The sequence below is a fragment of the Salvelinus namaycush genome, chromosome 38 (assembly GCF_016432855.1).
Source record: "Salvelinus namaycush isolate Seneca chromosome 38, SaNama_1.0, whole genome shotgun sequence".
Classification (NCBI taxonomy): domain Eukaryota; kingdom Metazoa; phylum Chordata; class Actinopteri; order Salmoniformes; family Salmonidae; genus Salvelinus; species Salvelinus namaycush.
This window is the reverse complement of record NC_052344.1, coordinates 19,304,575-19,319,931: the sequence shown is the minus strand read 5'-3', so window position 1 is coordinate 19,319,931 and position 15,357 is coordinate 19,304,575. Positions and strand designations below refer to the sequence as shown.

Below are 15,357 nucleotides of genomic sequence, written 5' to 3'. Positions count from 1 at the left end.
AGATCTGACCGGGTCCGTTCGAAGCCGGGTCTATTTGTCCTCGTTCGGGTCTGGGACCAACGTTTTGGACCTGTGAAGTAGGGCGTCAATTGGGCATGGCAGAGTATGGCTGGTCACCATACCCTACCTAGCTCAACACCAACAATTTAAAATTGGCAACTAAAGTCATTCCAATCCCAATTAAAAGGAAAATGCAGTTTAGCAGTATTAGAGGGCTGGCTTTAAGAACATGCGAAAGGCTCAGAGCAGGGCGAGAAGGCTGTTTGCCCGGCTAGCTGGCTTTAGGACTATGGACAGAGAGAACATCGACGCAGTTCTCCAGAGAACAGTGCAGATCTGGAAGACGGCTAGGCAACGTTAACTGTTTGACTTGACGTGTAACTAAACTAGAGTGTTTGACCCCTGTGCTTAGCTAGTGCGTAGTAGCTAATTGCCGTATGACATGTTTGTAGAATGTTAAGTCCCCTATCGACTGAGGTGAATGAAGCTACTGCAGCCAAGGTGATAATGGCTGGAGTGCATTTAGGTTGTTTTTGCTGTTCTCCTAAATGCATTTGAGAGTTTTTGAATTGTGTAGAAATGCAGTAAATGAGCTGCCATACCCTAGGTTTAGATGAAATGAAGACCTCAACCCCTGGGAGCTTCATCCTCATTCTCCATTGAAGAAATTACAGCTTGATCAGGTATGTCACTAGGGGGTGCCATCCAACCAACTATGTGGGTTTCATACTGTACTGCTCTGAAGGAGGGCCCCATCAATAGTTCTATATCTTGTCCCATAATAAGTCCCATATCTTCTCTTGCTGCGAAAGGTTGCCTCCATGCTGATTTAAAATAGTTGCCTACACAGCTGTCTAGAACAATGTGGACAACATTTTACATAACAGAAGTCCCATTTTTGTTAACTGTCGCTGTCAACTACTTTATAGTCCTGACATGGATTTTTACAGGCAAATGACAGTCAATGCTGTTTTAAAATACTGTATGTGGCGACCTCAACAAAGCCCAACAATAAGATAAGATAGAAATCGGTAGAAATGAATGGCACTTAGCCCAAAGGCCGACAGATGGCGATATAATGGACTCAGTTTCGTTAGTTTCGTTTTTACCTAAAGTTTGCCAGAAATAGAAATTGAAAGTGATGCTGCGGTAGTCGCGTCAAGTCGCGTCTTTTCCATATTATATTTTCCCAAGGCTGTGGATAGTCAATGAGATCGATAAAGTAAGTGAAATCTTTGCTTAAAATAAATATATATTATGATACATGCAGTGTTTTGGATTCACATAAATTGCACCCCTAATGTTAGCCGTGTTTATCAAAGTTGAGTAAACTCAGCTATGTAAAAATGTATGATGACGATCCAGTTATTAATTTGTATTTCACTCACAGGGAGGTGGACCCCTTGTACTTCTTAACTCAACAACAGTAGTCCAGCAATAGATAAGCTAAAACGATAGCCCTGATGTCACGAAGTTTCTCAATGTTCTACCGAAGTTGTAGTCTACCTATCGGGAGTAGGTCACAAGGTACGGGCTTTGACTGAATGCATATGGTGGAAAGTAGATACTGAAACAAGCCAATGGGCTGGTTATTTTTCCCTGATCACGGGACCTGTTTTACACTTTCCCTATTACTGAACCCTACTGAGCCGCTATAGGGCTTTGACTTTTCCCTCTTCCTGATCACATGGCCAGGAAGAAATTCTGACCATAATCAGCAGTAGCATCACTGCAATTTACACCACACACTTTGCATTGATCAATATGGACACAAGCACAGGAGGCTGCTGAGTGAATGGAATGGCATCAAACACACGGAAACCATATATTTACCATATATTTGATGTATTTGATACCATTCCACTAACTCTGCTCCAGCAATTACCATGAGCCGGTCCACCCCAAATTAAGGTGCCAACAACCTCCTGTGAGACATAATACATTATTATTACTTAACTGTCTGGATATAATTGAGGCATGCAGCTATGTTCTGATCATATTGATGCCCATAGGCCTAAGGGGTCTACTGAACTATGGCCTGTCATGCTGTGTGAATGCTCTGCTGCAGTCCTTCTCTGCCACCTGGGAACTGGTAGATCTTCTAGAAGGGTAAGCCAGGTGGCAGGTTACAATACTTCGCTATTAAGAATCAACATGTAACAAAGACATTAGTTAGCTTACTGGTAGTTATCAGGCTGCTTGTGGGAAAGCATTGAGTGCTGGGAATGTTGTGTTCTTAGGTGGAACCCAGTTGACAAGGAGGGTGTCCCTCTGTATCTGAGGAAGGTGCTACTAGCCATGCAGAGTGACCAATCCCAGCCTGCTCCTCATAAAGACTTCCTGCACTGCCTGGACAGAAATTACATCCGCAGTATGAGTAGTCTACGTGTCATTACATGGAAAAAAAGCAACGACAATTATGAATTACAAAGAATATAATTTTTCTGTCTGCAACTTTAACATTGACAAGAATGTGTTTCTCAGACCATGTTCAGCAGGATGCAGATGAGGTATTCCTCTCCATTTTAAACCTCATCCAACAACAGATGAGTGACAAGGCCTTGGTATGTACTACTTAAATTGACATAATATTAGATCAACTAAAAAAGAACAACAGGGACACCCAACAAAAAGCATGTTGGAGATGATACGATAGGAAGCTTCTCTGTCTGTGTTCTCCATCCCCAGGCTCAGGAGATTCAGTCTCTGTACAAGGTTACCATGGAGACATACCTTCAGTGTCTAGAATGTACATACATCGAAACTGGGACCAGCTTTCTGCTCAGCCTCCCCATGCACATAAGGGAGAGCCACAACTCCCTGGTGAGGGTTCCCTCAAACTTGGCAAAAGTTTCCTCTAATATTGGGATTCTATTCAAAGTACTTAGCACTGAATGTTACATTGCTCTATTTGATAGCTGTCAAAGGGAGGATGTGGTTTGTTAAAATTGAACATTTAGTCTGTGTCTTTCCTATTCTGTGGTCTTCCAGGAGGACTGTATGCGGTTTTTCTTCAAGCTTCAGGAGCTACGGGATGGAGATAAGTGCTACTGTGAAAGGTGTGGAGAGAAGACGCCATCCGAACAGGTCAGTTCTTTCTAACTGAAGGGATGTTCCATTGTAGAGACTGGTGTGATTTGCCTCTTCACTGAATTACTCCATTTTGTTCTTTCTTATGCAGGGCTTCAAACTCATCTCCCTGCCCCCTGTCTTGTGTCTTCACCTGAAGAGATTCCGTCATTCCCATGGTTACACCAGGAAACTACACTGCAAAGTCACCTTCCCAGAAACCCTGAACATTTCTGAGATCTTGACAGCAGAAGCACTGTCAGAAAGTTATGTACAGGTAGATAGGCATATGTTTACAATTTTTGTTTGAGGTATGCTAATATACAACATTATGCACATAAAACAATTACACATGGGCCTATATAAACACAATTACATTTTATCACACATCATTGGAGGGAAATAGTACAGCTGTACTGACAGACATCAAATTCTATTTGTTCATTCTTTCAGAGTGACAGCCAGTACAGTTTGTGTGCAGTCATAGTGCACTCCGGCGATGCCATGTTTGGACACTACACAGCATACGTTCGTCACAAGGACCAGAGCTGGTACTACGCTAATGATCGTTATGTACGGCAGGTAAGAGAAAATGAGTGGAAGAATGTTTACACCACTCAGCAAGTTTGTATTATACCTATACGTTTTTTTTGGTATCATTAAAAGTAACATAACATTTGCACAAACACAGGTTAGCTGGAAGGAAGTACAGAACACCTATGGAGGAAGTCTGGGGTAAGGTTTTAACACAAAATTACTTCTCTTTAGAATGGCGACAACTCTCAGTATTATCCTCGATCAATTCTGGGGGGGAAATGGCATCAGTTGACAGGTGTCTTATCCTTTGTTAACAGAGGAGACACAGCATATATGCTGCTCTACAGACGAACCCCAGAGGGAAAGCAACAGGAGTGGTCCTCGGGCTGACGGAGCTAAAGGAATAAAGGGTGGAGACTGGAGACCGTAGGAATCAAGGACCAAACACAAAGTGCACAACTACCTATTGGAGGGGTTGTTGTCTTCATTTAGCATTGGGGATGTCCTTTATCTTGATGATTTTCACTTTAAAATGATGGGTAATGGGTCATTGTTTATGTGCAATTACATGGATTTGTTTAAGTATATTTGGTGTGGTGTGTATATGTTTTGAGGTTTTGTTTATGCTGGATACATTGGACATTCATAGGGCATTACTGAGTTTAGCCAATAGGTGGAGGCAAAGACCCTTCACCCTGTCATTAGTACAGTCATCTTGTAAGCTCCAGAGACCACACGTTCTGAAACCGTTCTGAAACCACTATAAGACGGGTGGTTTGAAGAGAGTGCTGAGTTGAGGTATTCTGGGGGAAAACCTGAAAAAGGCCATTGACTCATTGGTGATAATATTTGCCTGACATGGAAAACATGTGACTCACCTTGTTTCAGAACAATTGGTTTATACAGTAGTTACCGGTACTCTGTTCTGTTTCGATTTCACTACAGATATAATGCTGTCAACAGAGAAATAAACAGTCATTTTCCCAGCTAGCACCTGAAAATGCATTGCGTCTTTTTCCAGTTACTGATATGAGCCCTGCAAGACCTAAAACACCCATCGTATGTGCCACAGGCTCTCTCAATACTCATACTTAAATGTGGTTTGGAATGACATGCATTGAAATTTTATGTTCTTGTATAATCTTCTCTGTTCTGTTATTTTCTTATCTTCTATTTTCTTCTATTCTCCTTTGCCTGTCATCTTTCTCTCAGAAAAGGAGAGTGATGCACAGATAGAATATCTCCAATCCACCTATTCCTTCTCAACATACTTTACAGTACATGTACAACTGGTATAGGCTGTCTGTCTGGGGAATCTCACACATAGTTAATAAAAACTGTTCCCACTACCTTAGCCAAGACACTGAGGACCAGTTGAAATGGTGTCCGTGTGCTCGCAGCCTGCCTCGCGCTGACAGAATGGAAGACGTCTGCACAGTGCCACAGGTAGTAGCCTATGTGGGCATCTCCCACCCACAGTCAGCGGACAGTAGCAGAGTAATGCATTCAGTATGTACAGTGGTGATGTACAGCGCTTTTGCTGGCGTGTCACTGTTCCTTTTAGATGTTGCATTTCTAGAGTTGACGCTCGAATCTACTCTCGACACTACAGAAATGTAACAGTTTTGTAACTAAGTCTTAAACCTCACTCTTGATTGGCAGATATATATTTTCGGGCTGCCCTCTATAAATGCTACTCTGTTTTTGAATAAAATCCAATAAAAAGTCATTTTTCACATGCTTCGTAAACAACAGGTGAAATTCTTACTTACTTTCCAACAATGCCAATAGAAAAATAATAACGTGAGGAATAAACTGAAAAATAATAGATATTTGACTTTGATAGTTGAATTAACAGTTTTGAATTTCAGTACTTACAGCAGTAAGACAATGACATAGAACAATGCGTCCAAAATAATTCTGAACTTGGAGTTAGTTGATAGACCTCTTTCTCTTCTATTATAGTTGTAAATTAATTATTGATGCCCAGTTACAATGAGGCCAACACTAACCAGCTGTTATTGCGTGAATGTCCCCTTATAGTCACAGGATGGCTGGCGTGTGCCACAATTTTCACTCAAGGAGCACACCTGCCGTAACGCACCCCTCCATACCCCACCATGTGGCTCCAGTGTACGCTTAACTTACCTTAACATAGGCGACACATTAGCTCCTATTCATACGTGTGGCACACGCTACATGTCTGCACCACCATTGTTGAGCCTCCCAGTCTGTCGTCTGTCCTTTGTACTGTCATTACCCCCTGGACAGTGGACACCTTATGGGAGGCACCTTATGAACCGTTCTTGTATTTGGAAGGTTTTCAGTCTGTCTGGATTGGTTACTGTATTGTGTTTACAGGATCTACTCTTCTAGATCTTGGCAAGGTGACTTATCTCTGCCCATAACAGTGACTGTTCTTGACACGCCAAGTGCGAGGGAAGAGACTAAACTAGCATGTGGGCCAGCTGAACTCATTGCCTGACCACAGTGTCATCTAGGTCAGAGGTTCCCAAACTTTTTCACTCAGATCCCCCTTTGTATGGGCACAAGCACTGTTCATGACACAAACTGTTCACAGCCCTCTTGTTGGCAGAGAGAACATTTTGCAGGTTTAAAGCTTATTTCCTGCAATTCTACACATTTTGTCACGGGGTTCAGAGAACATTTAGCCGTTTTAAAAGCAAATTTTGTTGCAATTCTATATATTTTGCCATGTCTAATGTGTATTGGTGGGATATTTGAGTGACTCGAACATTACTACAAAATCTATGGGCTAAAAAACCTAGCTAAAAAAACTTTAGCTGACATGGGCTAGTTGATCTGGACATTTCTGACAAGTTATAAATAGCTCTCTAAGGTATGAAATGACTGGCATGACAAGAGGAAAACTGATGATGTACTACCCAATTTTGAAAGTGTACCTTGTGCATTCTTTCTACTATTACAACTTTCAAGAGTACGTTGAGAGCCGGACTGAGTTCCCCCCAAAACTGATCTAGGTGATGATATTCTACAGGCTTTGCAGTGTGGCAGCGCTCAAGTGCTAGTGTTGTCTTTGGACAAGGTTTCCTAATGCTTTGGGTTCTTTGTTTATGTGTGTGTACCAGTTACTAGGAGAGTGTGGATGGTTTATGGTGGATTTCAGGAGCTCAGGTCAGTGGTTTGCTTGAGAATGTGAGTGAATCTTTGTGACATATCCCTACCCAACCCAGTATTCCGTCTGTCTTGCCAAAGATGGCAGTTTCAGAATTCAACATGGCTTCCTTTGGGCATTTCTCACTGCTTTCATCCACTTAGTAGCTGTGAAAGAGGGGTGTTACATCACTGGTGTCATCCGTCCAATCTTCCTTCCTCTTGAGCAATGTTTACTGCACAGTATATGCTGTTGTGCAGAGGATTCCATTCACAAAAATGGCCATTGATTTTGAGGGCTTAGTAGTCTCCTGCAACATTTTCTAATTATTCAGAGGACAATGAATGTCTTAGGATCGAGAGACAAACCATCCCTTTGTGTTGCCTTTGCAGTCACCATCTCGTATCTAAAATCAGGACATTGCCAATGGTGTTAGTTAGAATAGTTTGATTTACTGCTGAATTTTCACCTACTTCACCATGAAGAAAAGCCTGTGTTCCTCCATATGTCCAATGACAACTACTTCAATCTCTGATTTCCACCCTGTCATGACTAGGCCTACTCTTCTATTTTAATCTCAGTCAACCTATCATCTTGAAATCTCTAGCTTATCTACCGGCTGTCGTGGTTATGTAATGGGTTTTCAAAGAGGAAATGATTCTGCTTCGCTCTCCGTGTTGAGTGTGCAGACCCTGGTGACCATGGTGAAGTGAGGATGTAAATAATAACAAACAAGAGCTGAATGGGAATGTCTTTTGCATCACTTTGATATTTCCATTCGTATCAATGTAGAATAACATAATGGAATGTAGCACTGAATCACTATCCTCTTGTTGTCTCTTGAAAAGTAAAGGTGCATGATTCTGACCTGCCACGATAGGTTTATCAAAAATTCTAGCTGTGTACCGTCTAGTGGTAAATGTAGACCAACGCCTAATTCTTGTGAGATGGTCTTCCATCTCCTGAGCAGTGAGACATCCATCTGTCAGTTCATTGGGGAGGTATCCCTGTGATGTACTTTGATTAGTGGCCTGTGACACATCACCTTTGCTTCTAGGGTCATGACCCTTGACTCATATTGATGTCAACACTGACTGACTGTGAATGCAGGCATGTGTTCCTACGATACTCTGGCTAAATGGTATTCCTAATAGTCCTAGGTTCCTACCAGTAACCCTTGTCTAAGATTCACTCATAAATTAAACTGTCTGGAAAGAGTGGAATCTTTTCTCTGGTCATATATAGGCTGCCGTGCTTCAGCTTTCCCCTTCTGAGTTCATAAAATATATCCTCTCCAGAGGGAGTCTGGACCTCATGAAGTTTACCTCTCCCCTCGGTCAGCTTTGCTCCCTATGAGTCTAGTTGGCGTGAGGGTCGTAAAACTAAAACTGTACATCTGCTGTGTTTTCTAAGAGGATGTTGTATCATATGTCTGACCGCCATAACTAAAGATTCAAAGACTGAGGGAGGTGTGGTTTGGATTTGGTTCGCTTTGTGTTGTTGTCACCCAGGAAATGAACTTAGACAATCTTATCTTCTTCAGAACGTTGGCTAACAGCTAACATGATATGATGTCCCAATCTCTATTCATTCAACCTCTATTACTACCCCTCTGTTAGCACCTTATCTTCGTTAGTTGTCAAACTGGGATTCCAGGCCAGATCAGTAATCGGTCTCACTCCGTGAGATAGGCCTTCTCAGGTTACAGGGGAGAAACGGTCCTCTCTGTTGTCTTCACACAGGGCCCTTATAGCTGTCTCTGCCTGTGCATGCCATCGCAAAGCCTCTGTATTCTCTTGCTCCAACATGTACAGCGGCATTCAATGGTTCCCACGCTTACAGTGACTTTTTATTTTGGCTGGTATTGCAAATGATTGCAAATGTTTAGATTCCTCTCAAGTATACTTTGAGAATGTGGGTTTCTTTGTCCAAGCAGTTACTCATGGCTCATGTAGCCTATCTAATTTAACAACATTCATATCAGAAGAGCAGTATGCTGCCATATCATGTCAGGAAATAGGTGCATCGGTTTAGGAATTACATCACAAATTACTGTTATGCAGAGAACAGGGAGAGTCCACTTTCTGCAGGCTATGACATAACGACTTTTAATTAATTTATGCAGCGATTGTAACCCAAGCATGCAGGAACATATGGAATTAGAACCTCAGGCTAAACGGCTGCCTCATCATTCCAAGCTCTGGGCTGAAGTGATAAGTCCACAGCACAGTGTTGTATCTGCTCCTGACACATTTGGGGTGTGTCCCAAAACACCCTATTCTCTATTCCCAAAGGGATCTGGTCAAAAGTAGTGCATTATATTGAGAATAGGGTGCCATTTGGGATGCTACCCTTAGATAGTGATCGTGTTGAGTGTGCTATGTGTGCAATCAGTTCTCTCATCAGCAGAAAAGTTAATGATTTGTGCAGGGGGGCATGTGGGGGGAGGCTCTTGTGACCCGTGACACAAACTGAAACTGGCCTGCGCAAACACACTTTTTTGCCTCTCTGCTTGTGCCCCTTTACCATGTTTAAACATTGATCCAGACTGCATGTACTGTTCATTTGCTAAGGATTGTGGGCTTGGCTCCTTCGAGCCGAGGTATCAACTGTCAAACCTCTTTGACCTGTTCTCTTCTTCAGCCGCTCCTATTTCCGGACAAAGGCCCTCTAATGCAGGTAGCTGGTGTTGGCATTCCGGCTGCATTCCTACCTTGGAGAAGTTGCTGGGATCTGGAGGAAAAATGCATGAAAACAAAGGCAGACTCTCATTCACAGGGTTTAAAGTTCTGTGGGAAAATATGGGCAGGACAGGAGGTGGATGGCAGTGGAATGTGAACCATGGCATAGCTCACCAGTTACTATGACAGTGACACACACAGTCTTGCAGACTGATAGGGTGGAGGTCCATAGAGGGAGAAAGGCAGCTATATAATAGGGTGTGGTCTTAGTCAAGAGGACAGAGCAGAGTTCTTTTTTTAACATTGAGGCCTAGACTGTCGTTTTAGATCTTCCTTTGTAGTCATGTTTGGAAACATTCAACAAACCATCAATCTATCATGAGCCATGATTGACAGAGATTGGCCGAGGGGACTTCTGATTATGAGGTAATTTCCTCTTAACCCCAGACCAGACTGTCCTATGGGTCTTCTCAATGGTGTCCTCCTCCTTAAGATGAGGAGGATTTTGAACATAGCATAGCATACGAATGATCAGTCTTCTGTTGAGCTAAGTTACATTGTCTGAAGCCTTACATCGTTCTATGGTAGCCAGGCTAGTTCTACCACACACGATCACACTTTTTGAGGAGTGAGACAAGGAGAGTTCAAGGTTGAGTAAGGTTTGTTAAGGTTCTGACCTCACCTTACTCCAACTACTATGACCCTCCTCTGAGCTGTATCTGAGCAGTGGTCTGTGAAGATTAAGAGAGGAATTTCCATCAAAGTGCTCCACTCTGCTCTCAGCAGAAGAGGAGCCCAGATGCTCTCGATTTTCAACTTAAGGGGAAGTGAAATGAGTTGGACAGTGGCCAAATTTTGTCAAATGGTCGCTGTCACGTACCTTTGAATGCTTCGGCCCCCAAAAAAACATTCCCTCAGTGAAAGTTCTGTGTCAACCATGAGAAGCTTCCTACTTCTGAGGATGAGAAACGTTGGGCTTAACCTGATGTCACACAGGAAGATTGATAAACATCCTGAATGTAATCTGTTGATAAACACCCCAGTCATTTTCAAATGTAATCTTGTTTAGAACTTTCTCTTGTCTTAACCTGCCATCTGTTCATCTTGTTTTATGTATGTCTTGGTTGGTTCTTCTTACACACAGATATCATGATGTGCATTCTTGTCTTGCAGTTTCTGAGACCTTCAGGCCACTGCTATATTTAAATGAACACTCCACCCAAAAACTATATTTTGGTATTAGTTTCATTAGTCCATTCTTGACATAGTCCCAACATGTTTTGTTTGTCAGCAATCACATTTTCAAGATATGTAACTTTCAAAATACAGAAATCATCGGCGTAGGATACATTTTGCATCATATGAAGCTGTGTTTTGCATCATATGATGCAAAATCCATCATACGCGGATGATTTCTGTATTTTGAAAGTTACATATCTTGAAAATGTGATTGCTGACAAACAAAACATGTTGGGACTATGTCAAGAATGGACTAATGAAACAAATACCGGAGTTTCCCTGTCATATAAGACTACATAACAGTCATTGGAAGTCACTGCACCAGCAGTATTTTTTTTACTATTTCCATTACACGCCTAAATAGTGCAAAACAAATATTTCTTTCTTAGAGCGGGGTTATAGAAAGAGCCTATACTCCTGGTGGGGAGTGTGTGGTTGGAGAGTTCTGGATGAATTACATGGGGAAATGAAAGGAGGCCTGCTGTAACCCACAGGTCCATTCTGGGAGGGGAGACAGCCTCTGATGTGGCTTTATAACATTTCCTAAAAAGCGCAAAGCCCTCTGGGATGATACCAAAACCAGTCATCAATGGAGTGGTGTGCGCGTGTGTGTGTGCCTCACTATGCTGTATTGTTCATCCTTCCTTTGATATCTGAAGACACAGTTGGCTATCTGTGGCTTTCCACACACAAAAAATGATGTCCTCCAGAGCCCTAGAAGAAAGAGGCCAGGGGAGCACACACTATCAGTCAGTTGTTTTCTCTCCTTTACACAGTGTTGTGTCTTCAGGGGTGTGGTTCATTAGAGCTGAAGCCCTCTATAGAGGTCCTGCCTTGGAGGCATTTTGTGCTTTCTCACAGCTATGACATCAGTCATGCACACCCATCTGTAGCCTGGGTTGTTATCTGAGACAGCTGGTGCACTAATATCTACTGTCGGCGTGTTTGTAATTCAATTCTTACACAACCTTTGATTTTCCACCGCAAAGTGACACAAGCACCTTTTAACATTGAGGAAATATGAATTCTGTATTAGAAGTCTGTGTTTCTGCAGTTTGTACAGTCAAATCCTCCTTTTTTTAAGCCTTCGGTTCCTTTGCTGTGCCTGTGTGAGGCACATTCATTCGGCTTGAGACCCAGCCCTCTCTAGTCCAAACCCCCGCTCATCTGCAGTCTGTTATGGCGGACCGGGGATGACATCATGCTCGTCTTGGAGAGAGTAGTTGCTGGTAATTGGCGCGCTCTACTCCACCAGCGATGCGGGCCAAACGGAACACACACGGCGGAGCCAGGCAATGCAAGTCAGATGCACTGCTGGGTTTTTCCAGAGTGGCTGACTTGACTGGGGCCACAGAGAGAGCCAGATACAAGAGGCCTCCGAGAGGGGGCTGCTCCAACTGTAAATGTCAGAAATGAATGAAGGGGCCTCAACCTAAAATTCAATCTGATATAATGCGCCCCAGGCTAGCCCAGACGTTTGATCTGATTCACAATGCAGCGCTGTCGTCGACGTCTAAGGGGATAGAGCTGTGCCTATTCTGGATGTTATGACATGGCAGAAAGTATTTTCATGTGTTCTTGGATGCTTATGTAGAATCAGAGCTAGGCCTACATCATTGAGTGCACATCTACCCACACCGTTTTCAATTGAAGTAGCATTGAGGCTCTGTACCTCTGGAGATCTCTCTGGTCAATAGGCCTATAATGGTGTGCGATATTAAAATCAACCCTCTGTATCGCCGTTTCAAAGCGGCTGCAAACGTCTTATCGACGTGCAGGGAGCATGTTTTTGTATCTTTGGTCTTTATAATACAAAGGTCCACGAGAAGTTCATTCACCGCTTATTCTGAAACCCTTAGCGCATGTTTGGTGATGGTAGGAAGATTACACATCTGGAAATAAGACAATAACATGCAGCCATTTTTTTGTGGCAATGTGAACTGAGGCGAATTGGCTACAGTGAATATGTGAAAAAAGCATGCTTTTGCCCTCTCTTTGGCCAGCCATCCACCTCTGTCTTGCAAAGGATCCTATTTGTTTGTACAGAGAGCTTTCACCATGTTTCCTGCTATGTGGTTGTTGAAGGAAACACCAGAGGCGAGGCATGTTGATTCTGTGATATTGTTGTTTGTAGAAATGTTGCATAAGCTTCCTCCTCATCTTTGTTGTTATCTGTAGATGTTGTGAGAACATGTTCGCTGGAGTTGGCATGTATGGGAAAACCCCTAGAGTATGACAAACAAGTAAGGGCAGAGCTGAGCGTGTTGGCACGTGCCCGTCTCCCGCCTTCTCACCCACGTTTGAGAGCGCTGGTGCCCCATATATTTATACGAGACAGTCTGGGTGGTGAATGGAGGGCAGGGCGAGAGGCTCAGCGTGCCTCGCAGGTGGTGAGAAGAGATCATCACAGTTCCTGTCAAGAACAAAGTGGAACTCGGTGTGTCTGTGGGTGAAGAGCAGAGTATGCAGAACTGTCAGAGGAAGTGCCCATGCAGACTTAGCATTGGGCAGATGCCTCACTGACTATCAAACTGAGATGTGTACTGTAGAGTGGTTGTTGCAATAGCCAGGCCTTGAATTTGTTAATGCATCATATAAGTGGGTATCTTAGGCAAGATAGTGCTGTAATTTCTTTGTCTTTACAGTCACCACCTTTTTAATTAATTTCCATTAAAGTGAAGAAATCTTTGAATCACACTTCATGTAAGATACATTTTTTTTTTTTTTAATATATAAGCTATTCCTGATTATAATTTATTCTCTGTGGACTGTGTTGGGAAATACTTGCTAGTTTTAGTTTGGCTGGTGTACGCCGTTACAGTGATGACCTAGCCTCCTGACTTCCTGTGACAAGTCATCTTAGGACAGGAAGTGCAGCTTGTGAATGGTGACCCAGCTAGCTCCAGTCAAAGCCTATCTCATGACACTGCCTATTGGCTTGACTGTGAGAAAAGATGTTTCCATTACGGCTGAAGCGTCTTTCCTTTTCTTCTACAGTAACTCACTGCCGAGGCATTTCTTCCAGCACACCCTCTCCCAACTGGTGAGCTAGCTGTCGAGGCAGCAACAGTGCCTGAGGGAGGAAATTATTGTAGCATATGGGAATGCGTTATCACTCCTCTTTGCCCCAGTAGATCCCTCGTGCTTCATACTGTACGCCACACTTGGTAGAACCTTATCAGTTAGATGTGAAGAAACACATTTTACGGCTCTGACCGAATGACATGTTTTCTATCTGTCCCCCCATTTGATGTGAATTGTTCCTGACATGTAATGTCAGCCAATGTCTATTCTAAGGTCATGTATATTGAAAGGTGTTTGCCAAATGTCATGTTGGTTCTTGTTGTTAGCTGGCACACAGTGGAAAGTGGCTGTATCATGTTCCCCTTGTATGTACCATTCTCTTGAGGAAGCAGACACAGCTGGGTAGTGATACCTCTGTTGTTCTTCTTCCCATTTTAATAGTCAGATTGAAAGCAGGTCACAGTGTACACTGTCAAAGCCTGTTTGTCTACTTATATGGCTGCCTGTATGTCTGTCTGCTTACCGGTGGTGCGTTGTCACCTGACTTCCTTTGCTTGTGTCATGTTGACTTGACCTCTTAAATGCACTATAGTGCTGCATGGAAGAATGGGTCATGCTGTTCAATGCAACTTCCTACCTAAAGCTGCAGCAGCCTCCCAACTATGTGTTTGTGGGAACTGGGAAACTCCACAGGACCTTCATAGGCACCCTAGTGTGTACCTACTGGGCACAGATGTCATTTCAACATCTACTTTGATTTACATTTGGTTGGGTTGTCAACTAACGGGAATTCAATGTGAAATCAACAAAGAATGTCACCATGTCATTGGCGTATTTTCCAGCACACCCTCTCCCAACTGGTGAGCTAGCTGTCGAGGCAGCAACAGTGCCTGAGGGAGGAAATTATTGTAGCATATGGGAATGCGTTATCACTCCTCTTTCCCCCAGTAGATCCCTCGTGCTTCATACTGTACGCCACACTTGGTAGAACCTTATCAGTTAGATGTGAAGAAACACATTTTACGGCTCTGACCGAATGACATGTTTTCTTTCTGTCCGACCTCTTGATTTGAATTGTTCCTGATGTGTACTGTCAGCCAATGTCTATTTATTTTCTTTCTTTGTAGAAATAATACAATTAATACAATAATACAATTATTCATTGTAGAATAATGGTGAAGACATCAAAACTATGAAATAACACATATGGAATCATGTAGTAACCAAAAAAGTGCTAAACAAATCAACATATATTTTAGATTTTAGATTCTTCAAAGTAGCCACCCTTTGCCTTTGTGACAGCTTTACACACTGTTGACATTCTCTCAACCAGCTTCGTGAGGTAGTCACCTGGAATGCATTTCAATGAACAAGTGTGCCTTGTTAAAAGTTAATTTGTGGAATTTGTGGAATTTCTTTCCTTCTTAATCCGTTTGAGCCAATCAGTTGTGTTGTGACAAGGTATGAGTGGTATACAGAAGATAGCCCTATTTGGTAAAAGACCAAGTCCATATTATGGCAAGAACAGCTCAAATAAGCATAGAGAAACGACAGTCCATCATTACTTTAAGACATGAAGGTCAGTCAATTCGGAACATTTCAAGAAAGTTTTTTCAAGTGCAGTCACAAAAACCATCAAGCGCTATGATGAAACTGGCTCTCATGAGGACC

At 42.7% G+C, this 15,357-nt stretch overlaps 1 protein-coding gene across 1 annotated transcript; it reads left to right on the top strand.

Moving 5' to 3' along the window:
- The first annotated feature begins 1,114 nt into the window (after positions 1–1,114).
- On the top strand, positions 1,115–4,596 carry LOC120031970 (ubl carboxyl-terminal hydrolase 18-like). Its single transcript, XM_038977862.1, has 11 exons — positions 1,115–1,222; positions 1,391–1,527; positions 2,013–2,109; positions 2,241–2,371; positions 2,485–2,564; positions 2,689–2,823; positions 2,992–3,087; positions 3,182–3,346; positions 3,523–3,651; positions 3,761–3,804; positions 3,924–4,596. The coding sequence occupies exons 2-11, from the start codon at positions 1,464–1,466 to the stop codon at positions 3,994–3,996; spliced, it is 1,014 nt and encodes a 337-aa protein (XP_038833790.1). The 5' UTR covers positions 1,115–1,222; positions 1,391–1,463; the 3' UTR covers positions 3,997–4,596.
- The last annotated feature ends 10,761 nt before the right edge of the window (positions 4,597–15,357 follow it).

Bases quoted from the DNA above. Each gene is read 5' to 3' on its own strand.
- LOC120031970 (XM_038977862.1), top strand. From the start codon at position 1,464: ATGTCACGAAGTTTCTCAATGTTCTACCGAAGTTGTAGTCTACCTATC. The intron at 1,528-2,012 runs GTACGGGCTTTG...TGATGCCCATAG, and splicing joins TATCGGGAGTAGGTCACAAG to GCCTAAGGGGTCTACTGAAC. The intron at 2,110-2,240 runs GTAAGCCAGGTG...TTGTGTTCTTAG, and splicing joins CTGGTAGATCTTCTAGAAGG to GTGGAACCCAGTTGACAAGG.